Source organism: Rhinolophus hipposideros (assembly GCF_964194185.1).
Source record: "Rhinolophus hipposideros genome assembly, chromosome: 5".
In the NCBI taxonomy this organism is placed as follows: Eukaryota; Metazoa; Chordata; class Mammalia; order Chiroptera; family Rhinolophidae; genus Rhinolophus; species Rhinolophus hipposideros.
Window position 1 is genome coordinate 98,528,907 of NC_138051.1, and position 27,762 is coordinate 98,556,668.

General features: G+C 51.3%; 2 protein-coding genes across 12 annotated transcripts in view; one reads left to right on the forward strand and one right to left on the reverse strand.

Moving 5' to 3' along the window:
* Positions 1-1,440: 1,440 nt before the first annotated feature.
* On the reverse strand, positions 1,441-26,632 carry WARS1 (tryptophanyl-tRNA synthetase 1). 7 transcript variants are annotated; one of them, XM_081049632.1, is made up of 11 exons: positions 26,171-26,632; positions 21,092-21,264; positions 17,102-17,315; positions 16,007-16,115; positions 13,644-13,763; positions 12,917-13,099; positions 9,411-9,511; positions 8,493-8,605; positions 8,118-8,291; positions 3,569-3,709; positions 1,441-2,606 (listed from the first exon to the last, which is right to left on the reverse strand). In XM_081049632.1, the coding sequence occupies exons 2-11, from the start codon at positions 21,203-21,205 to the stop codon at positions 2,445-2,447; spliced, it is 1,431 nt and encodes a 476-aa protein (XP_080905758.1). In that variant the 5' UTR covers positions 21,206-21,264; positions 26,171-26,632; the 3' UTR covers positions 1,441-2,444. The 7 variants fall into 7 exon arrangements, with proteins under 7 accessions (XP_080905758.1, XP_080905759.1, XP_080905761.1 ...); XM_081049633.1 differs by having other exon boundaries at positions 25,844-26,176; XM_081049635.1 differs by having other exon boundaries at positions 25,655-26,172.
* Positions 26,393-27,762, forward strand: part of WDR25 (WD repeat domain 25) — a 130,674-nt gene continuing 129,304 nt past the window's right edge. For 2 of the 5 annotated variants that reach the window (XM_081049629.1, XM_081049625.1), the window contains exon 1: positions 26,626-27,405. Coding sequence is in view for 1 of the 5 variants with exons in the window: in XM_081049625.1 (XP_080905751.1) it covers positions 27,292-27,405 (114 nt within the window). In the remaining 4 variants the exon portion in view is untranslated. Of the gene's footprint in view, positions 26,432-26,625; positions 27,406-27,762 lie in introns of those variants that run through there. The other 3 variants (XM_081049628.1, XM_081049626.1, XM_081049627.1) reach the window with 3 other exon arrangements.

A 27,762-nucleotide genomic window follows, 5' to 3' on the forward strand; every position in this document is an offset into this window, starting at 1 on the left:
CAGGCTACACCGACATTTCAAATGGGAGATGAAGGGTTGTCCCCCAGGAGTCCCCACAGCTGCGTGCGGGCCTCTGGGATGCCCTCACTCAGGGAGAGCTTGTCTGTCTGCTGCTGCAGGCGCCCAGAGCCCCCTTCCCACTCTGGTTCTGAAGTGCTATGCTGGACGTGTGCAGTCACGGGCCACTTGGTCACAGTCCCTCACTCAGCTCTCCACTGCCATGTAGTGTGCTCTCCATGCTTTGCCCCTCAGACGCAGCTCAGCTGCTCTTCCCACCAGGCTGGGGACAGGGCGCAGCAAGATCTGACGAGTGGCCGTCAACAGGCACAGCTCTTGTAGCAGAAGTCCGTGCACTCCAGGGGCTGGGGACGGACCTGCACCTCTCCGCCAAGCACCTGCCTCCCCCAACACCTGCGGGCCAGCCCTTACCTGTCTATCCTAACCCTGGGATCTCTCAGGGAACTTTAAGTACCCATTGGTTTTAGCAAAATGTGGGGGTGGGAGGGTCTGCAACCCTAACCAGCAGTGACTTGATGAGTCACCTGGTCTCTGACCCAAGTACTGCTCCCAAGACCCAAACACGAAGTGTCCTGTTTTATAAGGGAGGTGAGGGGGTCCCGAGAGGTGAAGTGACCTGCCCAAAGTTAGAGCCGACACAACCCCACCTTTTAGTGCCCCAGTGACTTGCACTCGGGCTGGGTGAACACTGCCCTGGGGACCTCACACATGGCCCCTCATTTTCTCCGCACACTTGCACCTGTGATGTGGGCACAAAGGAGCAATAAGAAGTCACATCAGTTGCCCAGGGCCACACAGCTGCACTGTCCTGTGGGGGGCAGCCAGCCAGGGGAGCGCAGCTGGGTGGGGAGACACGGGTGTGGTCAAGCTGCACCCCGAGTGTCCCCAGTATGGGGACCTCAGAGCCTGGTACAAGATGGTCCCTCTGTGTGTGAGGAGACAGCAATGTAAGTCAGGACAGGCCTGCTGTCACAAACTCACTGTGGCCTCCACATTCCCCTCTCCTAAGGCTCAGTTTCCCCATTTGCAAAACGAGGAGGGGCGAGTAGAATGAGCCCAGGGCTCTATGCCACCCGGGCCTCTGCCCGGGGCCCCACGTGAATGGGCGCAGCCCAGCCTGCAGCCTGGCTGTCAGGGCACAGCACTACCTCTGACCCCATAGCCGCTCCCACGCCCAGAACGGCCTGTGCTTGGATCCTCCACAGGCTGCCAGAAACGAGATGAGGTGTGAGAGCCAGCCCCGGGCTCACCAAGGCAGATGCTGGGGCCTGCTTAGTGCCATGGGGCTCCCAGGACTGTGCGCCCCATCCCACCGACAGCCCCAGGGGGACCCCAGTGCACTCAAGGGCCACACACAGTGGGGCCGCAGGCCTGAAGCGAGGCCTCTATCCGCCCTCAAACCCCAGACAGCACAGCCACACAGATGGAACCAAAGGCAGTTTATTTATGCTGACGAGTGACATGAGGATAGAGAGAGAGCTCAGGCGTGGACCCTGCGTCTCCAGGAAGGCCAGAAGCCTGAACCAGGGCCTTTCCCTGGTGTATTCTTCCACTTTCCCAAACTACACAGGGCGCCTGAGTGAATGGGCTCCCACAGATGGCACTGAGGGCCTCGGGGGCTGCTGTTGCTTCTGGCCACGTCCACCCGCCCGGGGACACGGGCAGGGCACTGCTCCGTGCTGACTGCCATGCCAGTCAAGTGTCAGGACAAAAGCATCTGCAAAGGCAGCAGACCCCCCTCAGCCTATGGCAGAATCAGAGTAAAGCGGCCACTGGTTTTCTGGGTGGAGTGTGAAGGGTTGTTTGGTGGAAACAAAATATTTTCCACCAAACAATATGTTGAGGGGAAAATGGGTGACTTCTGGAGTAGAATGCATGCACAGGCTGGAATTTAGTGAGTGACCTGGCAAGTTTCTCCCACAAAAGACAATTTAATAAAAGTGGCCAACTTTGGCCAATATTTGGTGTGAAAAACAGCTTCAGGCTGGGTCAAATGTATAGCACAGAGTCTAGCTAGCAATTCTTTTTGTTTTTTTTTGGAGGAGATGGGATTAGCATTTGGATTCCAGATATGCACACGTAGACTACAGGTTCTTTTACGAGTAGGTTTCAGTATATTTGGAACCGCAGGATGCTTTCAAATGCAAGTTCTGCTGTGGGCCAGAGGAGGCTGGCCAGCGAGCATTGTGCCAAAGGCTCCACGTCCTGGGGCTGCTTCGTGGGGGAGACTCCAGCTGGCCTTGCCTGTCTGAGCTCGGCACCCAGTCAGCCCACAGGGTGCTCCGCACCAGAGACAGAGGATGACAGTACAGGAAGAAACAGGATTGCCAAACGCACAGGGCTTACAGACACCAGGCCCACTAATTACCACGTGAAGCGGGGATTACTGCTGAATTATGTCTCTATATGCAGACATGAAATGAGCGTTACTGAAAGTCGTAGGACAGCTCCCGGGGAGTCATGAACTCTTTCACGATCTCGTCCGTGACCTCCTTGCGCCGGGCCTGGTGGTCCGCGATCAAGGGCTGTAGGACCTCGATGAGCACCTTCTTGAGCTCGCCCGTGAGCATGGCCCCACTGGTGTAATCCTGCCCGGACACAGAGCACGTGAGAAACGGCTCCAGCCGCCTGGCCCACCCATGCGAAGCCCAGAAGTACGACAGCCTGGACCTTAAACTATGCTTTTCTGAAAGGGACCGGGACTCGGCTGCGCCAGTTGGCTGCCTTGCCCTGTTACAGGGAAAGGACTGACAGGATGGCCACCCCATGTAGGCTGCGCTGGGCCTGAACCCCAGCACACTGAGTAAGCTGTTGCTGCCCCACCTTACTGGCCTCTATAAAGTTTCTGCTGAATCGTTTCCATGCTCTCGTTGTAATACATACTCATAGAAAACGTACTCAAGTACCCAAACCACAATGCAACAGCGCGGTAACGAGATCCCATCACCTGTGAGGCCACCTCCCAGCGGCGGAGGGCCGCTGCCAATATTTTGGCATATTTTTCGATGTTCCCCCCGGTGCATTGTATTTATACATAACTGTTCTCACTGCAGCTCCAGCTTGAAGTCCTTTTATCACTATGGGACGCATGTTACCCTGTGTCACTAAAACTCCCGCCAGCCACAATCACCCATCCTGGAACAATTTGTGCTTCACGCTCCCTCCATTTAAGGCTGTTCTGAACTTCCTGCTGTTATCGTTCAGAACGTCTTGTAGGAGAGCTCTTCCTTATTCAGGATTACTTCCTTGGAAGATTCTAAGAATTGGAAAACCCGCGGCAAAGGCCGGGACTGCCCTCTGGGCTCTCCTACCGAGGCCTGGCTGCTCGCTGAGGCCATGCCGGCAACTGCGGCGCCGGGGAGTCTGGGAGCAACTGGTTTATAATCGCTGTGAACACAGCAGCCACACCAGACCCTGTATGAACGCACATTCCCCTGAAGACTAGTCAGATGAAGGCCCTTCATGTGGCTACTACATAAACAGTGGTGTGCCTTTTCTCTTTGGGAACTACTTGTCCACGCAGGTTCTTGGCACATGGGCCACGTCTCACCTTCCTGATCTGCTCGAGCTTATCGTCGTCCTCGAGGAAGAAGGTCAGGTACATGAAGGACACGTCCACGTCGCAGTTGCCCCCAAACTGCTTGTGTTCCTCGATGGTGTCTCTCCCACCAGAAAACGCGTGCTTGTTGACCTGCGCCAGCAAGGGGACACACAGATGCTAGCTGGGCCTGGCTGCCCTGCGGGTGGACACTGGCTGGGACTCAAGCCAGTGACGGCTTCTGTGGCGTCAGGTCCTGACCAGAGGGACCAGAGGCTCAAGGACGGTGGGAGGGGCCCCTCACACTGTTCCTTCCTGCCAGGCCTGGGTCCAAGCCACAATGGGGCTCACTGAAGGGAAGGGGGAGACGAGGGCATATTAGTTTGGAACCCTTCACCTCCCCAGAGACAAGAACGGAGTCAGGAAAACCGAAATCGGGGGAAATGTCCTAGTGTTCTCAGGTGGCGAGCTTCAGAAAGAGGACGAACACAAGCCGTTTTCAGAATAACAGATGATGAGGGAAGGGGCGGACTCTACCAGGGGCAGGCGGTGCTGTCCCTGGAAGACAGGACAACCGGCCCAGCCTCCTGGCTGCTGCCTTCTCCACCGTGAAAGGCAGAACGGGAAGCAGAGCACACGGCTCATGAGGGAAAGCCAGACCCACGAAAAGTGTGGACGTAGGAAGGGCCCTGCCTATCACATGTGTTTCAGGAATGAAGAACGACAGACTCAAACCAAGAGAATGCACGTCAGGAAGCACTGAAGAGAGTTTTAGGGAAATCAGGGCCACGGAAGAGAGGAGAAAAGCCAAAAAGGAGAGACAAACTTCCTTCAGTGTTCTTTTGACAGGATTCTGAGAAGCCTACTGTGTACAAATGTCAGCTCATTTTGGACATGGGGAACAGGATGGGTCGAATTGGTAAATTCCAAGTAGAGATGTTAAGAAGTCTCCCCACGAGGGCCGCAAGACAGATTATAACTGGACACTCTGGGACCATCTTGAATTAGCAGGTGACTGTCAGCCACATGGGAGGTCAGAGAAACCCATCTCCTACTGGTGGGTGCAGTGAAGTGCTGCTGGTCGGGAGGAGTAAGAACAAGTCAAAGGTCACTGTCTTTCTCCTTAACAAAAAGGAAGCAAGTCATATAGTAAAATTAGTGTATGCATACTGCAAGGACTATGGAGAACACAAACAAACAAGAAGAGAAAACTGCCTAGTCTTGAGCTCTCCTGAGGTCTACGTGCCCTCGGGCAGGCGCTGAGTATCTGTCAGAGTCGTGTGATGACCTCTGCCCCATCGGGCATCTTTCTGGGCGCAGACTCCCAGGGCCAGCCAAGCCGGTGCTGGGCCTTAGGGAAGACCCTGCAGAACCAAGAAGAAAGTCTGGAGGGTAACCTGCCAGGGGCTCCAAGAGGTGGTTTTAAAGGCTACCCGAGGGCCCTGGGGCAGCTCCCAGCCCTTGTCTGAAAGGAGGATGAGGAAGTACACATCTGTTGCATTTTCCTCAGATGGATGGGTACAGCCACCAGGGTGAGCCCCTCGTCCAGTGGTGGCACACAGCAGATGTGCCCCAAGCAGTGGCTGTTAAGATGATATAAACAATTAATCCCCAAGGACCCAATGAACTTGGCATTGCTTTCTCCACGTTCTAGGTAAAGACAACGAGCCCCAGAGTGTCCGGAACCTGCTGTGTGTGACAGTGAGAGGCGAGCCAGGCTGACTATTCCTGGGACACCAGGTTTCCTAAAGTGGCTTAAGTTGTGCTGGGGTTGAGCCTGGCCAGGCCTCAGGGAAGCTGGGGCCTGATTTACAGGAAGGCAACAGGAAAATGGGCAATCTTGGTGGTGGGGCCCGGAATGCCATTGCAGGATCCAAAATGGTGGAAATGAGTGACAGGCATCAAATATGATTCCCCGTAACAGGAAACAGGAAACCATGCCAAGTGGGGCTGTTTGGGCCGAGGGATGGAGACTTGAGTCAACGATCCAGCTCCAAGAGCCAGTGAGCTTCGGCTACCCCAATCCAGTGGGACAGTTGAGTTGGCCTGCAGGAGCCCCAAAACCCAGGGTGGGGATGGGCCACTGGTCTGGAGCTGGGGACAGCTCTGGGAGCAGGGCGTTAAAGGGGCCCTGTGAGCAGAAATCACACGTGGGTAGCCAGCTGGCAAACTGTCTCGAGCATTTGTCCTATACCAGGAGATTCCTACTTCTAGGCTGCCTGTGGGAGGCTCTGGTAGCACCCGTGTGACAGCCTAGGGGAGGCACCTTTTGGCCTACCCTACAAAGGAGCTGTCCAATTATTCACTTTTTGAATTAAAGTCTTAAATTTGGGCAGGACTTGACAGTTTATACGTGACCTCATGTAAGCCCTGCCTCAAGTCTATGAAGGGGTACAACCACCCCCTTCATGAACGACACCTGGACACCTAAGGTCACTCACCACCAGCAGGGCCAGATAGTGGGGCTCCTAAGTAGGCCATTGGGGGGCCATGCAGGTGTGGACCTGGGTTACCGTCCCCGCCTCATTGTGTCCCAGCTGTGAACAGGGCAGCTGCCTGACCCCTCTGAGCCTCGATTCCTCGCCTGTAAACAGTCATGCCTCCCAGCTGGTTGTCAGGACTCGATGAGGTAGGCGCAGGGCAGGTGGTCACAGGCCATGCTGCCGTGCCCACACGGCTACTGCTGGGATTCCTGGGAGGGGGCTGGAGCAGATGCCCTCTCTTTTGGCTGGCATGGAAAGTGATTCTGGAGTGGAAGTGGGCACGGAGATTGAGGACAAAGGCCTCGCCTGACCCTGTCCAGCCCCAGGCTGCTCGTGACCCCGGTGGCGTCTGCAGCCTGTGTGGTTCCTGCCCTCATGCTCACTGCTCACCCACTGTGTGGGTCTTTGCTGGTCCCTAAGCGAATGAAAAATGCCCCAAAGCCAAAAATGGCTTCTTTCAAACAACTTCTCAAAAACAAAACAAAATGACTACTCTGCTAGAGGGAACAAGAGTTTCCCTCCCCGCCTCTGTACTCCACACTCTGGAAGTTTCTGCCATAGCGAAAGGGAAAGAAAAAGCCTGTTTGCACCAGCTTCCCCCGAGGCTGGGAGGGTCAGCAGTGCACATTTTCTGGAAGTATCTTTCCACATTAAGAGTTTCCCTATTGTCAAACAGAACCTGCTTGGGACTTTCCAGAGGGACAGGGGACTGGCAATGACTCACACATTTGCATTACATGCTTCAAATACAGTTTCTGTCACTCCTGCTGGAATCTGTCAACACACACACACACACACACACACACACACACACACACTTGGCTCCAAGTAAAATGTCAACAGGCTTGTGGGGCAGTGAGTACATATGCTGGCGGTTCAGTACCGAGTAACAAGTGAGGCCCTAAAAAATAAGGAGGCCCAAACTAATTCTTATCTCACGTTTCTCTGGTGACTCGACAAATATTTACTGAGTACCCGCTGCATGTTGGGCCAGGTGCAGCACTTTGGGGCTGGACGGGACTGTCCGGTCGAAGGACATTTATCAATTCTGTGTCTCAGTGAGAACTCTGGGAGAGAAGCAAGCCCTGAGCCCCACAATGGCTGCTCACGGGCCAGGAGCTCTCTCCTGGGTTCCAGTGGTGGCGACTTGGTCAAGTTGGTCACGCCCTCTGGGCCTCGTCCTTCTCAGCTTTAAAGGGAACACACCACTCTTTCCCAGTGAGAATTAAAATGAGAAAACACAAACAGAGCGCCTGGCCCAGCTCCTGGAATATCACCGATGCTCAGAAATATACTAAAATGTTTTTCTATTGTTTAAGTGTAACTTTTTTTTTTTTTTTAAGGAGGTGCAGCTCACAGTGGCCCATGTAGGGATCGAATGGGCAACCTTGGTGTTATCAGCACCACGCTCTAACCAACCAAACTACCCGGCTACCCCGGTTTAAGTATAACTTTAAAGACAATTACCATAACTTTCCTTCCAGAACAGAGTGCTGGTGAGAAAAGAAAATAAAAAACAAAAAAAGAGGAAAAAAAAACATCCAAAGTTTTGACTAAATAAAAGGACACAAACAAAACAAACTCATCTGATATCCGGGAATGGGGACAGGTGGCTTCAAGCTAATCTGTTTTCCCAAAAACAAGACCTAGCCAGGCAATCAGCTCTAATGCATCTTTTGGAGCAAAAATTAATATAAGACCCAGTATTATATTATATTATATTATATTATATTATATTATATTATATTATATTATATTACATAAGACTCGGTCTTATAGTATAGTGAAATAAGACTGGGTCTTATATTAATTTTTGCTCCAAAACACACACCAGAGCTGATTGTCTGGCTAGGTCTTATTTTGGGGAAGCACGGTATCAGGGGCACAGCTATTGGTCCTGGATTTCAGTGGCCCTGTGGCAGTAGATGCTGAAATGACAGAGCAACAGTGCCTGTGCGTGCCTGTGCATGTGAGTGCGGGTGCACCTGTGTGTACTTGTGTGCACCTGTGTACATGTGTGCACATGCACATGTGGTTCTCCTTACACAGGCTGCCCCTCCGCCCCGAAAAGCACTCACCTTGTTCTTGATCTGCTTGGCCGTGTCAATGAGAAAGATGGAGGAGTTGGGGTCGCTGGCACTCATTTTGGTCTGGGCCCCCTGCAGGGCGGGGAAGAAGGTCGAGTGCAGCAAGGCTGGCTTAGGATAGCCGATCCTGGGGGCGACGTCTCTCGTCATCCTGAAGTAAGGATCCTATGGGGAGAGGGTCTTTTGAGGACGGCTGGAAGAAATGTGCCAGCCTTTAGCCCAAGGACGACACCTGACGGACCTTCACAGCAAACCCCCAACTTCCAAGGAGTTCACAGGACCGACTCCCCACTGCCCCCCTTGAAAGTTGCCTTTCCCACTGGAGAGTGCACGGAACCCCCCCGCGACATCCCGCTGCCTCCGGACCTGGTCGATGGCACAGGGGATGAGGCACTGGACATCTGTCCTGTCTCCGAAGATCTGAGGGAATGAGTTGCTGAAGGAGGGAGCAGCCTGGATGGCGGGAAAGCTGATCTTCCCTGCAAGCGAAGACAGAGTGTCTTTCTTTACACACAAGGCCAATTCCTGTCTGGTTAATTAACCCAAACAGGCTCTCTAGGCTGGTTAAAAACCCAAATAGGCTCTTTCCCCATCAGAAAAGTAATAATCATTAGAGAAAATCTGAAAACTACAGAAAAGTAGAAGAAAAAAATTTAGTCCAAATTTGTCTCTTCATCTGTTTTCTCTATTTCTACACATTTCTATGTTGTGATTAAACTCCATTTTTCCCCTTGCCTTTTTCACTTTGTAGCATTGACCCATGTTGTTAAATGTTTTATCGTGTAAACAAATATATCACGTGGCATTTAACCACTGTCTACCCACTGGGCATTTAGGTCGTTCCTCCCCTTTTAATTGTTATAAGCTATGATATCTTGGTACCCAAAGCCGTTTTCCACATTTTGGGTGTTGTTGCTAACAATACTACTGCTATCTGCTTAGACCTGCAGAGGGGGACTTTGAGGTCAAAGGGTATGGACCCCGGTGTCGCCCTGACAGGTGGTGCCGTGCCGGTGCACCCAGCTGCGGTACTCGGTGCGCAGGCGCACACTGAGAGCAGCGCAGGAACCCCGGAGTCGTCCGCACCCTTTCCCACTTTCCTCGAAGGCTTAAAATAGACGACCGAGGAGGGGCAGACAGGTACAGTGAAGGACAGTTCCACACCGCCCAGGGAACTGGCTCCTTGGGCTTCCAGAAAAACCCACCTCTGGCTTACTATTTAAAGAGACCAATTGCAGATGCTGCCATCTGGGCGACAGCTCGGCCGGCGGGGTGGGGCCTTACCAATGCTGTCACTGTCCGTGAAGCCGAAAATGCCCTTGACTTGGTTGAAGGTAACGTGCTTTTGAATCTTCACCACGTTCCTGTAGAAGCCTGGGCTGGACCTGCAAAGACGATCAGAATCAAATCCCAGGCCCAGAGGGTGGCCTTCCGCTGAAACCCGCCGGGTGACACTGGGGAGGGAGGTGCCCACGGGCCACTGAAGGCACAGCGGACCCCCCCTTACCTGTGAGTGCACCCGCAAGGCTGGGGCCATGTGAAACCAACGCAAGGCGGCAAGCCCCGAGCAACGAGGTCAGAACACGACCACACTCCCACTCGGGGGCTGACAGGAAATGTTTGTTCTGCTGCCTCAGTGGTTGAAGGTGCTCTGGAGCCTCAAGCCTGGGAGCCACCCGGGAGTGCGTCTGCGCTCACAGAACAGACAGACTGGCCTGTGTTGTGCAAGACCACCTGCAACTTGGTACCAGATGGAGTACAGGACAGGAAGCCACGGCCCAGCCGTGCCGCTGGGCCTCCCTGTCTCCGGCCACCACTGCTCCCTCCACGGAGGGGCAGCTGTGCTGCTTGGGCAGAGGGAGTCCGCCCCAGCAACAGGGCTGGGCCACAGTGGTTCAGCAACAAGGCTGTATCTGCTGTATGGGGAAGGGTGTGGATACAAGGCCTGGATCTGTGGCAGCCATTCTGTTACCAGAGGGAACCAGGCTAAGGATGAAGCAAGCACAGAAAGGGGCAGCCCAGCTCTGTGGTGTTTGAGCAGCATTTCTGAAGAAAACCGCCTTCACCCTTCCTGGAAGATGGGTCCCTCCATTGCCGCAGAGCTCAGGCTGTGCAGGGTGACGCAGTGGCCACACCTGAGGCTTTGCCGCTGCTGACAAGTAACAGACCTGGCTGCAGCCCATGAATGATGGCTCAAGACCAGTTTGCCCCAGATGTTAGAGAATATCTGCCTTTCACATTCCCAGGATTTAAAGAACATGCCCCAGATTAGCTCACAGACGGCCAGTGATGGGTATAACGTTGGGGACATTTTAGATGGTAACATTTCTCACCAGGGCCAGGCACTACTCGAAGCACTTTACATGCAGCACCTCAGGGAGTCATCACAAAGCTCTGCACACAGGTCCTCTTACCTCCCGCCCGCTGAGGACCCTTCCTTTGTCCTCACAGCACCTATCGCCTGCTCTGTTATCTGTTAACTGCCCGATTCTCCCCGTTAGAGGGTGACCTGATAGAGTGGTTGGATAATTGTCCTGTTGGCTACTGTAACCCAGCAAGTCTGCCAAGCAGCAGGTGCTGAATAAATGAGCTGGTAGCAGACAGGGAGTGGGTGACGCACTGCCCGAGTCACACAGTAAGTGATGGGCAGGATGTGAGCGCAGGCAGGGCACGCTGGGCCCTCCACCAGACCACCCCTCACTAGTGCCAAGCCGCCACTTCTCAGGAAAACTGAGGCTCAGAGATGTGGGGACTTGCCCAAAGGAACCAAACTGATGGGGAGCAGAGCTGGGTTTGGAACACCAGCGGTCTTTCCAGCCCTCCTGACTCCAGGCAGGAAAGCCCTGTGGGCCCACACACGGGGCCAGAAACATGGAGGGGATGGGAGGTGGGGGTCAGGAAGCTGCGGCCCCCCCAGACTTCTCTGACGCGCCCTGGCTACTTTTCCCCCGTCCAAAGAGGGCAGTCTTGGCTTTGTTGCATTTCCAGCTCCTGACCAGGAAGGAGATTTGTTAAATCAAAAATCTAGATTTTGAGTTAAATTTCAATCAACTGATCAATCAATCAATCAAACAAAAGGTAAAGAGCTCATTTAGAAGAAACTATTAATGGCAATATGACACTTGCAAACAGGATTTAAGTTTTAAAAGTCTTCCTAGCTTTAGGTTCAATGTAACATGCCTTCCTAAGATGACAGTAAGACTCTTTGGTTTACGTATCACCTGAGTTTTCAACCTCACTCCATGTTTGCAAAGAGGAAAGAAGTTCTTAGCGAGAGGGAGTAGAGGCTGGAAAGTGCAGTTACCGTGGAGAAAGCTTGGGCACCATGGCCACAGCCCAAGTTCTCTTAGTGCTGAAAGCAGGCCGGGTCACGTGGCGGTCCTCGCACGTGGGCTGCCCACGGCGTGTCCACCGCTCAGTCACACCATGGACCTAATTTATTTGAGGTGCCTGCTTCTGCCCCCCCAAACACCAGGTACAGCGAGGCAGGGACTTCTTTTCGCCCACTACTGTGTTCTCAGGGCCTGGGAGGGTCCCTGCCACAGAGCGCACACTGTGACTACTTGTTTTAGTGACCTACTGGGGAGAGGGGAGATGGCCACCCCTCACACTGAACCAGATGTGGCCAAGGTGGAGCCTGGGTGCTGGGGACCACAGGGGGCATGTGTACATCTGGCTGTGGGAGGGACAGCTCCCAGGAAAAGGCCACCCTTGATCACGTGTTTGGAAGCAAGCGTAGGAATCTGTGAGCTGGGCAGGGTGGGGTCATGGGAGAGAGGAGACCGTGGGCAGAGAAGAGCACGGGCAGAGGTGAGGAAGTGGAACCACAATCTGTGCCATCCAGGTGGAGGTGGCAGTGACGCTAGAGGAATGGGCCAAATCACAAAGAGCTGGTATGCTCAGTGGCAAGTGAGGACTTTATCCTGATGCCCATGGGGCACTGGGCAAGGGGTGAGTGGGAGATGAGACCAGATGTGTGTTTTCCTGAGTGCCAGCTGGTGGGGGGCCGGGGCCAGGAGGGGCTGCACCGGGCAGGGAGAGGCTGCACGAAAGGACCCCAGTGACTGGGCAACACCAGCGCCACCTGGGCCTAAAAAGAGCAGCAAAATCCACGGTGTGTCTATGGGTTCGAGCAGTTGCATCAGGTCCTTTTAAGGAATGAGAGGAGAGAAATAAATAAAGTGCCATGAAGATTATAATAATGGACACCCAAGGTCTCAGCTAATCCTACTTCATGGACAGACATGCTGACTCCTGGCCGCTAAACAGAGGTGCCAGGACTCAAACCTGGGTCAGTCTGCCTTCTTTATAAGGTCATGTTTCTTCAAGGACCCACAGAGCCTCCGCCCAGAAGGAAAGTGATTTTTAAAAATCTAACATTTCTCGGTATTCATTTGGGATGAAGTTCAAGACCTCAGAAGTTGCAGTTGAAGGATTTTCAGAATGACATGTTTGGGCCCATTAAGTGGTTGATTAAAAAACACAGACTTTGAGGGAATTGTGGAAGCAGTGCGTGTTTTCTCTGTGGGGAAAGAGAAAGGTACCCTAAGTTGGCAAAACTGACTGTCCTTGGAGAGGAAACACGGTGCAGAAGCACTTCTCTGTCACACGCTGAGGATGGAAATCAGAACTGGTAAGTAAAACCAGTAAACCAGATCAGAATATTGAATAGAGCAAGAAAGACAGTGACCAGACCATACGACCATTTCGGATGTTTCCTTCTGCTGTGGTCATGAGGACACAGGGTCTGCACCTACTTAGTCAGAAGCAGCCAAGCGTTTTCTCCTTACCCCATGTAGTCAAGGTCAGAGAAGATGAAGGTCTTCTTGATGTCAAAGCCGCAGGCGATGATGTCCTTGGCGTTCTCCACGGCATAGCCGTGGGCCTGCTCCAGGGTCAGGTCCTTCCACAGGTACTTCTCGTCATCTGTCATCTGGATGACCAAGGGCACGTTGAACACATCCTGCAGCCACCTACGAGACACGGGGAAGAAGGCTGACATCTCATTCCCCTGCAGAAAAATGCCACTTTGCATCTGAAAACACTAACAATGTGTCACACACTTCCTGGTCTACAAAAATCACACGATCTTATGCCGCCGTGAATCTGATGACTGACAGCGATAAGGGCTGCTACCATTTGTTACCTTAGAGCGCCCTGCATGGCAGGTCTAGGCTAGCTGTTTTATATACTTTATTTGTAGCCTTATAACGATGTTACGAGCAGGTGTTATTATTCCCATCTTGCAGATGTGGAAGCTAAGGTTCGGAGAACTGGCCTACGGCCACGTGGTCAGGGAAGAGAAATAGGCTGGCTGAGCTCCTCATCACCCACGTTCCTCTAGTGACACCAGGAACATACGAAGCGAACGCAGGCCACCAAGGTGCCAATTCCCGAATACTTTGCTTGTTCAGCAAACGTGAGCTAGTGTTGTCTTGTCAGTTCTAGACACGGTTTGTAACGAACACTCCCCACTCACTAATAAAAATGAGAGAAGTCACATGACGCAACACTTACTTTGTGAAAATAAATGGGATGAGGTGACCCACATGCATGGCTTCGGAAGAGGGGCCCCTGCCCGTATACAGATAAAATGGCTTCTTGTTTTCATAGGCTTCGAGAACTTGATTCATATCTCTAAAGGAAAAACAGAAACAGTGGAGTTTTTCTGAGAAAAAAAATCATGGTGCTAATGCTCATTTGGAAATGTTGAGACAATACGGATAATACTAGTTTGTTATTCTTGGTGCTTATGTTATAAAAATGACAGGAAATGTCTTCTTTGAAATGGTTCCTCCTGTGATTGTTTTAAAAGTGTAAGACATGAAGGTTTGGATGAATGTGTTTAAAAGATGGACATGGTTGGGCAGCCACTGGAACTCTTAGAATTCTTCTAAATATCAACATCCATATACCATCTGCTTTACACACCGCCCTGGGGGTGACAGCAGGCCCCCACCATGCAATCCTTATGTAGCATCACCCAGCCCTGAGCTCTGGAGCCCGACTGGGGAAATCCGAGGGTTCCACACAGTCCTGGCCTAGGGAGGGGAGCAAGAAATGTCCTGGGAGTTTAGATATACAGCCCCCAGCTGGAGAGCTGATTTTGGCTCCTTCCGCCGGGGCGGGACCAGCTGTCTTCATCTGGGAGTCATCCTGGAATCATCCACTCTCCCCCAGGCCTGGGGTCCACAAAGCACACACGGGTCCTCCTTCCTGGCTGGACATCAGAATCACCTGGCCGCTGCTGCACACCGCACCTGTCCAGGCCTTACCTTCAGAGGTTCTGACTCACGGGGTTACTGTGATGTCTGGGAATCTGGGTTTAAAAATCCCCCCAGTGACTGCGACATGTGGCAGGCTGTGAAACCACCACTGTAGGGTGTGCCTGTTCCTTGTTTCTAGGCAAAGCGTCCCCAAATAAAAGAGAAACAGCCCCCTTTTCCGGAGGTCTGGGTAGGAGCACCCCCACAATAGGATCTTAAATGCCTCCACTTCGACCCCCAGCCAAGGATTAGCTGTGCTCCTCTCTGAGCTGACGGGACACGGCTCTTCCATCTGCTGTGCTTAGTTTTGACTTTCTCCCCCCATGGAATGAACACACACTACTTCTGAAATGAGAAACTTAATTTTGGAGGACAAGAGTCCTTTGGCTTTCACAACTAACCAACTCCAACTTCTATGGGCTTACAGACAAGGAAACAATGCAGCTGCCCCGTGAGCTGCTCTGGTGCCTCTGCAGGAGGTCCCTGAGCACCCACACGTCCGGGTCCAGGCTCCTGAGGGGGGCGTGGAGTGGACTGGGGCCGCCCCCCGAGCTCGGCTTTGAGGGTGGTTTCTGGACTCACACAGCTGGGGAGGGAGCCCGTGGGGACCCAGCGTCTGTTTGCAGCTGGACAGTACGTGGTGTATCTCACCCACTTCCCTATTGATGATACGATTAGATAGAGGAATGTTCTCAAATTTGAGAATGGCCAAAAGCTTCAGGTCCCACGCCTCCATCCACTGACACCTGCTACCACATGGAGGAATCTAGAAAACATGAAGCTCAGTGAAAGAAGCAGACACAAAAGGCAACGCGTTGCATGGCCTTGTGAATACATTAAAAACCACTGAACTGTACATGTGAAAAGGGTGAACCAAGTCTCAGTAAGGAAGAAGCTTTGACTATACTCTGCCCAGAAAGAGGGCTGAGCGGGGCCTGGAGCTCTCTATACATAGAAGTTGAAATGTTTGGGCAGACTGATGACCGGGACCTGCGTGTGTTCTCCCAGGACCGTGAAGTGGGAGCAGAACAGGACAACCCTACCTCGGACCATAAATTCCACGAACATAGCCTTGAAAACAGGCCAGCTCCTGCCTGAGGTGACCTGCGGGGCGGGAGTGGCAGAAACCCTGGTTCTGATGTTATCTGCACGGCATCCAGTGCCCCAGGTGGGGTATTCTGTGCCATGCATACTCGATTAGTTTCTCTTTCGGTATTATTCATGAGTGGCCCACTACAATAGGAGGAAGAGGGTACATAATTGCAGGAAGACGACTGCTTATCGCGTGGGAAACGCCGGCTGAACTTGGACACAGTAATCCCTTTTGTCTTTATGGCAGTTTACAGCACAGTCTGGCATGAATCTCATCTGCTCTGAATGCAACCTTCACCTTGTGAGGTGGGCGGTTCACAGATGAATAGACTTAGGGTCAGAGGGTGAAGGGACAGGCACGGCCCCACAGCCAGTTACTGACAGGGCAGCAGGTGGATCCGAGACTCCTCGCAGCCGGCTTCCGCCTTCCCCACAGCACCAGGCAGCCTAGGGACCAGTGTCCTGGTCGTTTTGTGAATTCAAGACGACGGGTGAGAAGTCCTGCGCTGAAAAGTCCCTGACCTGTGTGAGAAGAAGATTCCTCTGCGCAGGAAGCGGTGGGGCCTCTGGCCTGTGGCTCTCTCTATCCGGTTAATCAGCTCGGTGTCAATTTTACTGCTCCCGAAGCGAACTGGAACAAAGAAGGGATGGTTATCTCAGGTGGTGGGAGGCTTGCTGCTCAGCTCTAACTGAAGCGAAGGGAAAAACTTGTGCACCCCGTGCCATCTTCATGAACCCAAAGACCTCTGGGCCTTCTACTCTGGGTCTTTCCCCCAACACCAAGTCTGCGTCTTTTGTATTAACGGTGACAGCTGAGATCACAGACAGCAAAACAGAAAACAAATTACAGAATAAAACAGTGTTTTGTCTGGGATCAGATTTTGATGGAAAACATATCCAGAATGCAGTCCAGCTAGCGACTTCTGACACACACGCGCACGCACACAAGCTTATTGCTTAAGGTTTAATTTATATACACGAACAACTATACTTTTAAATATTCTTTAACTGTTGAACTGAATTAACGCCTGTGTTTAAGCAAATTGTCCCTCATTGATAGTCTATACTTAAATCGTGGAAAATGGTTTTGACCGGGATAAGAACATTTTAGTGCTGTTTCTTCTTTGATAATTAGTGATCTCAGAGTAGACTGTCCTGAGCAGGAAGCCCCTCAAGGAAGGGCGTGCCAATGACACCGTGCCTCACTCTTCTTAAGCTGACGCCCAGCTCTTTTAGCTCCATAATCAGTATCACTGACAGAGAAACTTAAGTTGTCTATGACTGACTCGTAACCACGAAATAAAAGACAATTTAAATGACTGCAAAGACGCCCATTTCAATAGACCTTTCCCAAGTTCTGAATTGCTCAAAAAAGGAAAATGGTTCTGCTAACCCATCTACTGCAGATCATTATTTTGCAATCAGTTTTATATTGTTACTTTATTTAAAAATCATCCTTTAGGAACATAATGCACCACCAAAGGATTTCAGGACCTGTTTTTTTTTTTTTCCTTGACATTGAAGCTTGACTGGATTTATGATGAATTCAACATTAAAAACATTCATGGAATCCTCAATGAAGTCACTTCTAAAAGTTTGGGTTTTCCCTGGACGTACCAATGAGCTTGTCATAATCGATGCCTTTTGCACTGCTCGTCTGTACCGTCCACGGGTCCACAAAATCCTCTTCAGCTTTTGTGGCTTCCGGTTCATCACCACCCACCCGTGCCGGGTTCCCTGGAGGGCAGTCAGCCTTGTAATCCTCCCCCACAGCAGCTTTGTAGCTCATTTTTAAAGATAACAGCATCTTTACTGCAGAATCAATTTCATTCTGAACATAGGAAACAGGGTGAAGGATGAAAATATTAATAACACTACCATTTGCTGAACGTTACAGCTGCTGCGTGGCAGGCGCTGTGCTAAATGCTTTCACACACATCACTTTCTTTAGTCTCATGACAACCCTATCAGGCAGGCACCATTGTCACTGTCCTTTTCCAGCTGGAGAATCTGTGAGACACAAAGACGTGAAGGAGCTTGTACATGGACACACAGCAAGTCATGGTCCCGAATGTATTTTATCTGTTGTTCATGCTATGGATTACCAACAAACAGTAGGGCAGAAACACAGCGATACAATATACACTGTTGTTTATGACACAGGTAACACTCCAAAGAGTTCTCAAAGACTACGTAGGACGAGCTCCCTTACTCGCGTATACTGAGTTCTGCATTGGAACTTGTTTTTACACTCCACACAGGTTGTGATGAGTATCTACATAAACAACCATGCCACCAACGATACTATCAACATCATAAAAACAGATAAAGGCAAAGGAAAAATATGGGCTTTCAGGTCATAAATGGAGGAGGGATTCACGGCAAACAGTCTCACTACTACATTTTGGAGTCTTAGCTAGCTGTCTGAAGTGTTTGCATACTTAATGTTTTAAAAATAAGCATAAGAAAAACAAATGTAAAAATGTCTCCTGGGGTACTCTGGGCATCTATTAAAGACCTCCTCTTCCGGGAGGCCACACAAGTACCCCTGGAAGCCTGGCGTTTAAAAGAGCAGCCCAAATTAGGCCGGTTAGTCACGCTATGCCCCAAAGCTCTGTCTACTTCCCTCACTGGCCTGGCTGGGTCAGATGTAAACAAAGAATGTCCACAGTCCAATTCGCTTGCCAAGGGAAATACAAACATTTCTATTTAGTGTTTTCACATAATGTGCCATAAACTGGGTTTCCCAGTGGAGAAACACAGCAAGACCAACCTGCATTCAGAGCCGCTGTAGCAGGCATGGCACCTGGGCCAAGTTGTCTGTTCTGGCAGGGTGATTTTATAGACACAGATTTGTTTCAAACTCCGAAACTATCTGGAATTTGTCATTTAAACGAGTCAGAGCTGTGTAACCAATACCCCATGGATACACCTTATACAAGATAGGATGTTTGCCCAGGTTAGGTAGGTAGGTGTGTTCCACTCACGACCGAGGACGCGAGAGGAACACATGCTCAGATGTCATGGAAATCCTGGACTTACACTGCTGTGAACTCACCAAGAAGTCTGGGCGTTAGCGACCCCAAAGGGGGAAGTAAGGGTGCAAGTGGGTTATAAAAACAGGAGCACTGCTTGCAAGTCTGTTTAAGAAGAGAGTTATTTAGCTCTCTACCCCAGGCTTCCTGCCCCACCCCCAGAGGTGGAGTGTCTAAACAGGAAGAGTTAAAAGTGTCCAGATGGGCACTCTGCACGCAGGGGCAGCGCACTGAGAGCAGGGAGCTTCAGTGAAGGATGACACACACAGTGCTGCACTCAGCTGCGTGACACTAGTGCCAGCCCTGTACCCTCTGGACAGCAGACTGGAGGAGCCCCCTCTGGGGCCCCTACAACCTCAAAGAAGAGATCTAAAGACCGGGACGCTGCAGATTTCACCACAAATGGGAGCAGTCTGGTCGTTCTGCAGGGAAGGGAAACCTGCACTGCTAAGTTCCTCCCACGGAGCTTAGTGCGTGGAGCTTCCAGCCAGCTCTTCGAAGTCTCCTCTAAAACATGAGCAGGCAGGCAGCCAAGTACCACCAAACACTTGACGGTTGTTTTAATGTGAAAGGCAGAGGAAGAAAAGTTAACTTGGAAGCATTTGAGCTCATAAAGGGGGTGGAGAACATCAGGAAGATAATCAAGGTCTCAGAGATAAAAGTATACTGTGCCCATAAAGTAAGAACAGGGTCTTATGAGGAAAGGAGCACTCAGAGCGCAAAGGAGCTCTTGAAAATTAAAATGACAGGACAAGTGAAAAACCATAGGAGGATTAGAAGTTGAGGAACTATATCTGCAAGGACAAGAAGAAAAATAAATAAGAAATATAAAGTCAGAAAATAAGATCAGGGGCCGGCCCGGTGGCTCAGGTGGTTAGAGCTTCGTGCTCCTAACTCCGAAGGCTGCCAGTTCGATTCCCACAATGGCCAGTGGGCTCTCAACCACAAGGTTGCCAGTTCAATTCCTCGACTCCCACAAGGGATAGTGGGCAGCGCCCCCTGCAACTAAGATTGAACACGGCACCTTGAGCTGAGCTGCCACTGAGCTCCCGGATGGCTCAGTTGGTTGGAGCACGTCCTCTCAACCACAAGGTTGCTGGTTTGACTCCCGCAAGGGATGGTGGACTGTGCCCCCTGCAACTAGCAATGGCAACTGGCCCTGGAGCTGAGCTGCGCCCTCCACAACTAAGACTGAAAGGACAACAACTAAGACTGAAAGGACAACAACTTGAAGCTGAACAGCACCCTCTACAACTAAGATTGAAAGGACAACAGCTAAGATTGAAAGGACAACAACTTGACTTGGAAAAAAGTCCTGGAAGTACACACTGTTCCCCAATAAAGTCCTGTTTAAAAAAAAAAAAAAGAAAAGAAGATCAGAGGACCAGTCTCTGAATTTAAAAATCCGTAAAGAAACTGAGGAAGCGGAAGAGATCAAAGAAATAACATAATTTCTGACAATTAAAGGTCTTGCATTTCTAATTTGAAAGGTGCACTGAGGACCCATCCCAAGAAATTTCAAAACACTGGAATACAGAGATCTTGGAATCTTCCAGAGAGGAAGAAACAAAGGAATGGCATCTGGCTTCTCACAGCAGTCCCGGGAATAATGGCTTCAGAATGCTTAGGGAAAGTCACTCCCACTTTAGAATTCCATACCCAGCCTAGTTGTCAAATATTAGGTAAAACAAAGATACTTTCAGACCATACACAATCTCCCCAAATTATTTCCTTAGCAGTAATTTTTTTCAGAAACCACTGGAGGATTTGCTCGGCCCAAAGAGTAAACAAGCGGTGTGAGATACAGGAGCAGGAAATGGGTGCACAGAGAGCGGTGAGGGGCGTCCTGCTGGACAGTGAGAGCAGGTCCTATGACGGGCATTGTGGGAGGCAAGTCAGCAGTCCAGAGCGAAGAAGGTGGAAGGACCCGGGAGAGACCTCTTCAAGATGAATTATATCCTGGTTGATGGGGGTGAATCTCCTCTGGGGGAAAGCTTGGAGATCCAGTATCATTAGTACATAAAAAAAGCCAAGCAAAAAGAAATGAAGACAAATAGCAACTCCAGAAAAAACAAAAATTGGGCAGGAAAGGAAAAGCACTTGTACTATACTCGATGGGTCGGCTGTCAGCAGCGTTTACATGTTAATGCCAGTGCTCACACTGACTGAAGGGGACGGTGACAGGTATCAGGAGACTGGAGGGCTGGGAACGGCTTATGAAAGTACTAATTCCTCATCTTCCACAGGGAAAGCCTTCAATTTGAAAGTCAACAAGCAGCAATATAATAAGCGTGATTTTTAGAGATATGGGGGTACATATGAAAAGAATCAGCTGAAATAATTGAAAGTAGCTGTTTCTGGGAGCAGGAAATGGGAGGGGTGGGGTAGATGACTGCTGTATTTCTGGGGCTTTCTTTAGACAACGTGCATCAATAACATTGACAGAGGAGGAAACACATGTAAGAGTATAGTCAAAATATGTCACTTATTGAGGGACCAGTCTGCTCCCGGGTGGCAGTATCTGACAGACTTGGCTGGATGTGTGTGTGGAGAACCCAGTAAAATCACACACCTGCGATGCCTGCCCAACTTTGAGGGCTCTCACACGCTCCCCTTGAGCAGCTATTCTGTTGAACAGCTCCAGTGGGGAAGCACACCCCTGCTCGCCATTGGACATGTCCGCCATCTTCCAGGACCTAGGTTTACAGCGAGGTGTGGGAAGAGTTGCTCAGCGGTCCAGACGAACTGTGGGGGAGAACAGAGAGAGAGGGAGAGGGAGAGAGAGAGAGATAGGGAGAGAGGGAGGGAGAGAGGGAGAGAGAGAGAGAATTAACAAATCATCGCAGCTGTTTGTCCTTTCCTGTATCTAGTTCTTCGTTCCCAAAAGGTTGGAGGTGAGTTATAATACAGAACGTGGCTAAAACAACATTAATAAAAATATAAGCAGAAATTTGGGGCCATGAAAAGGAGGAGCAGAGGAAGAACCCATGCCAAAGATGGGGACTGCAGGAATTGCTGATTTACAGACGAAAGGACCGCAGAGGAGGCCGCGTGCTGAGCAAGACCAGGTGCGCAAGTGGCTCCTGCGTGGCCCCCCGCTCCTGCGTGCTGGCGCCTTACCCAGCGTCCAGGACACTGGAGAGCTCATGTTAGTACTTTCATTACCTAGGTTCACCACAGCCAAACACATACGGCAAATTGCTATTTACTCTTTGGGGACGAAGTCCCAGACCTCTGCTGCTATAACCAACATACTGCTGAACAAACGTCTTCCTTCGCTAGCCAGCTGCTTTGTTCTCAGACATAGCAAGGTCTGGGTAGAGGGCAGGGCCTTATGCAGCTGGGCTCCAAACGAGATAAGAACTATATATAGCCTGTGCTTTGGACATGCTTCCTTATTTAGCCACACATCTTTGGAGGTGCACCTACCTGCACCTTCCATTTGTCATTATTTACTGTTAACTTAAAAGGGGGGAGTAAGGGGCCGACCACCCGATACTGCTTTGGGGCGAACACTGGCCACAATCGGTCCCCTCTTGGGTCAGTCACTTCCTCTTTCTGAGTGTCAGCTTCCTTATCTATAAAGTGACACCATCAGGAACCTACCTCAAGGGCTGTTCTGAGAAAAAATGAGGAAAAAAACAGCATAGTAGCATTTCATAAACTGTGAAGCAAGAGATAAATCCATTCTGAGTATTGTTTGTGAGGGTTCCAGAGCTCAGCTGACCTCCAGCTCCATCTACAACTTGCTGCTACACCTTGAATGAGGAGGATGAGGCCGACAGTGAGGCTATGAAAGAGCAGCTACCTCCCATCACTCTGTACCTGGTATTGTTCTCACCACCTTATACAAATCAATTCGCTTAAGCCCTACAGCAATCCTACGAGAGGTTTGTGAGCTCTATTTCACAGGTGAGTAAACTGAGGCACAGAGGTTAAAAAACTTGCCCAAGATAACACAGTAAATGGTAGGGATGGGATACAAACTCAAGCAGTTTGACCGTAGAGCTTACACTCTCAAACATTATCCTACAGGTTACTTCACTGTAACAAGCCTCAGCCTCTCAACTGTAAAATGGGAATGAGCATAACAACAATACCTTGCAAGACAGGTGCACGGCTTAAGTGAGGTGATGCAGGTAAGTAAACAGCCTGCACAGCATCAAGCCCACGGTTGAGGTTTAATGAGTGACTATTTTGTTTCTTTTTGTTTAAAAGTTTTTTCTGGTAACTCTAGGAACCAAACACACAAACTGGAGGGGTAATTTACTTTTGTTTATTGTTAAATATTTGTTTAACTTGGAGGGGTAATTTACTTTTGTTTATCTATTATTAAATATTTGCTTAAAAAGTATATAAATTTCAAATAAACCCTTATTTATATAAGCCAAAGAGACTGTAATACTGAAACCAGAAGAGGACAGCAGCCAGTTTCTTTCCCATCCCTGCTGAGAATCAACTCAATTCGCAGAAATGGAAGTTGAGTTAACAAAGCTCAGTTTAGGGAAGCTGATAAGAAGAGAAAGAATGTGGAAGAACCTTCTGACTAGCACTGGAGAGGAGAAACACTCATTTATTTGATAAATGTTGTATAAAATAACATTTAAAGTGATGAAAATTACTTCTAGTCACAAATGATCAAGTATCATGTCCAGATACTTTACACACGATCCCGAATTCTCCCAAGTTTCAAAGCTAGGTGTCATTTAACATCATAGATAGGTTCTGTGACTTTCAGTGAAACAAAACCAATTTCCCACAGGCTAATTGGTGTAAACAAGAGTGAAGTTCCCACAGTATCTCACCAACATCATCAGTAAGGTCCTGAAGTCTATGAGTAAGAACAAAATCAAGTACAGATTAAAATTACCCCTAAAAATTCCCAGGAAAAGTGCCAGGTAGAACAACTGGGTGATCCCTGGAGGGCCGATCGCCCCTTGAAAGGGGGCAGATAACTGTGGTTGATCAACCACACAAACTGGGCCTGTATTTAGGGTCTACATTGTAGGAAAAAAACATGTACCTTTCAATATCAGAATCCCATTTAAGAAGAGGCACACGGGTACTGAGGGAACAGATGAGGTCTCTCTGGTCTTGTGATCATAGGCAGACACTTACTGTGTGGGAATCATCCACACTATAAATCTTCTGTGTGTGTGTGCGCGCGTGCACGCATGTGTGTGTGTGTGTGTGTGTATGATATAACTTCTTGAGTGAGTACACCAACAATGATCAGAGACAAAGAGAATAGAATTATCATTTCATGTATCCATCCATTTACCCCCGTTTCTCCCATCTAGTCAACATCCTCCTTTATTTGTTAACTAAGTTTTAGAATTAAGTTTAACTTCAGAGGTGATTAACCCAGAGTCCAGAATTATATCTAGAATTGTATCACTAGTTCGCATGCACATCGGTATGTACATGGCTCTAAGAAGAGTATCCAGGTTTCATTACATTTTCAAAGGGATCTGAGATGCCAAAAGGCTCAGGATCACTGTCTGAAGTGTTAACCACATTAACTGCAAATAGGGCCTTGAAACTTTTTAAAGGAAAGTTGCTTTATCTATTTAACAAATATTATAATCCACAACAAAGAAATGAAGCTATAATCTGTGAAGTCATCTATTATCCCTGCACAAAGAGTCCTGGGATTGTAAAGAGCCAAATGCCATACTCCCCAGCACATCAGAGCACACCTTAAAGAGAAAACTAAGGGGGGATGCTGGTTAGCTCAGGTGGTTAGAGCGCGGTGCTCTTAACAACAAGGTTGCCAGTCCGATCCCCACATGGGCCACTGTGAGCTGTGCCCTCGACAACTAGACTGAAACAACTACTTGACTTAGAGCTGATGGGTCCTGGAAAAACACACTTAAAATAAATAAAAGTTAAAAAAAAAAGAGAAAACTAGAAGTGTCTTAAAAATTAACTCTCAATTCCTTTTTTTCCCAAGAACTTGAATCTTGTGCTCACTTTGAAAGGTTCCATTGTTCTGTAGGAACATAACAGGAACTTGAAGAAATTGGATCCAGTTTGGGGATGAAAAGAAGAATGATGAAACTGTTCCAGAAAAGCATGACAATGACTTTGGCCATACTAAAGTCTCACAGATAAGATCAGAACACAACAATTCTGCATTTGGAGGAAGGGTGGCATTAAGATAGCCAAGTCTGAAGCAGCTGAGCACAGCTGAACAGGTGACCCGGGCGTTTCTGAATGCCTGGAAGTGGGATACTATCCTTCACATCCTGGCCCCGGAGGGTGGGTGACAATGGCCCTGGACGGTCAAGTTCCCAGAGACAAGAAGATGACTTCTTTAGAGCAAGTTCTTTAACACTTCAAACCTTGGACCGGATTATGTTCGCTTTTTCTTTTGTAAACATGGAGAGGAAAGGTTAGTTATCTCTCCAAGGAATAAAACGACCATTATCTTAAAAAGCCAAGGAGACATTAATTGACGCGAAGCCAGGCCCCGTCAGGCAGTTGTGAGCATCATAATGAGAATGCTAGTGTTTGCATGTTGGCTGTTGCAGGAGGCCTCGTTGGTGAACAACAGGACAGCAACCCGAAGGCGCTGCAAGTCAGGCTGGGAACCCAGTGCGGCTCCCGCTCGCCCGGTGTCTCTGCTCCCTCGGTCAAGGGGGGGAGACGAGGCACAGCGCCCGGTCTGGGGGACAAGCCCTCGCCCCCAAGCCAAGGCTTCCCACCCTTCGGTAAAAGGCTGGTGGACACCAGCCAGTCGGCTCCAAGCCTAACAAAAGGCGGCTCTACGTACCCAGGCTGCGGCGGGCCCTGCGGGGGTGGCGGCCGGTCGGTCCGAGAGGCCCGCGCGGCAGGCGTCTCGCCCTTTTCTACTCCTCCCTCGCCCTCTTTCAGTTTCCTTTCCACGAAAGGCGCTTCTCTTTTCCTTCCCTTCCCCTCACCCTTCAGCCCTGCGCAGGAGGGCTTTCTCGGAAGCCACCCCGTTTCCCACAAACGGCGGAGCCTCTCTTCTACCTGCCCCGATGCGTCTGTCCAATCCGGGCCGGGCGGGGGCCGGAGGAACCTCGCGGAGGAGCGAGCCGCCGCGCCCACCGCACCCGCCGCCCACGCCCACGCGGCCTCCGTGCACCTCCCGCCTCTCCCCGACCCGCACCGTGGCATCAGCACCAGCGACTGCGGTTAACGCGTGGTCCTGGGGGGCGGACTGCACGTTCCCTGCGGCCCCTGTGCTCCGAGGGGCGCAACGCCGTGGGAAGATCGGGAGTGCCGGGGCCCCACCGCTCTGGACTTCAACCCCGCGTGGGCATTTTCCTGTGTGACGACCTCGGGCAAGTCCAATTACCTCCCCGCTTCACCCTCGGTTTCCTGATCCGTGATGTGGCCGTACAGGAGCCTCCTAACTTTACAGTGGGAGCACTGAGTGCGACACGACAGGCAACGCCCCCAGCACGTGGCAGGCACCGGAGGATGAAGGGTCGGTGCCCGTGGGAGTGGGCGACGGCCGGGGTCCCGGGGCGCGGTGGCCTCCGCGCTCCTCGTGGTGCCAGAACCCGCTAAGCAGCGAGCCAGGATCTGAGGAACATACTCCGGACCCCGGCGTGAGGCCGGCTCCGGGAGGGCGCCGCCCCAGCCTCCCTCCCTCCCTTCCGTCCCTCATCCCCTCACTTACCCGCCCATGCGGACCTGTCAGCGCGGCCGGTTCAGACACTGGGCTGGGGACGGGGGCGGGGCTGGTTCCAGGGCGTCCGTGGAAACGCCGTCCGGCCGGAACAACTTCCGGCCAGGCTGCATTCTCGTTGGCTGTTCACGCGGGGTCGGGACGGAGGCCACCGCTGATTGGTTGGCTGTTCGGGCGCCGGCGGAACGCGACTAGGTGGCGGAGTGCAGTTCCGACGGGCTGTGGGAGGACCGAGCGCTTCCGGTGCGTGTGGTGAGCGGCGGGCCAGGGGCGGGAGGGGGCTGGCGCCCGGCAGCGGCCCGGGCGCTCCGCGCTCTCGTGCGCGGGACTTTCACCGCCGCTCACCTGTCCTTCGTCTTCGGTTCCTTCCGAACGCGTAGAGCTCCGAACCCTCCTTACCTGTCGCGCGTGCCAGTGGGGCTCACTCCTCCTTTTCATCCTTCCAGCCCCGTCGCTGGTCGCATCCTGTGTGTTGCCTTGGTTCGTCGGTGGCCTGTGGACCCGCGTTTTGTGTTTCATCTCTGTCCACACCAGACCCAACCTAGAGCTTGGCACCGAGCGCGTGATGAGGAGACGTTTGTGGAACGAGAACATCCGATTTCTTTTCCTTTCTCTGCCCCCCTCCCACCAGCGGCGGGGACCAAACCGGGAACGAAACACGAGAAGTCCTGCGCTCGAGGAGCGACACGCTAGGGAGCGGCACTGCCTCCCCTCCCAGCCCGCGTCGCCCCGACGGCTCTCCCTTCCTTGTGGCTGTACCACTTCCTCCTCGTGTAACCACCCCGTCGCCATGGAAACCATTTCCCCCCTTTTGCCTTAGAAGTGTAAACGGCAGAGGAAAACACTTGTTTCCTCTAAAATTGGTCCCAGTGAGCGCCAGCGTTCCCTAGTTTTGCCTGTTTTCCCCGAGTCACCCTTGCCCCCTGCCTCGCCCCTTTGATTAGGTGTCTTGGTCCCGGCTTCTCCCCACCCCCGCCCGTCTCCTCCCAGAGCGGTTCTCAGATGCCACCTGCTGTCTTAGCCCCAGTCGGCCTCCCCGGGCCCACGCCCGCCCTGCTCCCCTCCCTGCCTTACTGTTTCTCACCGACTGGCATTGCCTGTTTCGGGTGCTGATGGTCTGTCCCCACCGGCATGTGGCTTACTGTCGCTGTCGTATTCCTGGGCCTGGGCTTGCCGGGTCCCCTTCACTGTGTGTCAGACGGATGAACGCCATGTACACGAAGCAGGTATTATCAGGAGCCCTGCCGTCCACCCTCCGTTGTCCATCCAGTCTTTGCTGCCTTACCTTGCTAGGAATGCCACTACTCTGATTTTTTTGGCCGTACACCTCCTCTTTAATTCTGGCCATCAGCGTCTCGTGTGAGCGGACCACTCGGGACCACGGGGTGGGTGGGAACCTGTCCTCACGATGCCCCGGTGGTGGGAACCTTTGACAGGAAGGAGTGGGCTGCTGTGCACAGGAGTTGACACAGCTGAGATGTCTGCCCAGGATGGGCTCAGGGCCAGGCTAAGTGTGTAGAGAACAGAAACGCCAAATCGTGCACGGTGCTCAGTTCCATTAGTTTATATTCCTTTATGTTGGT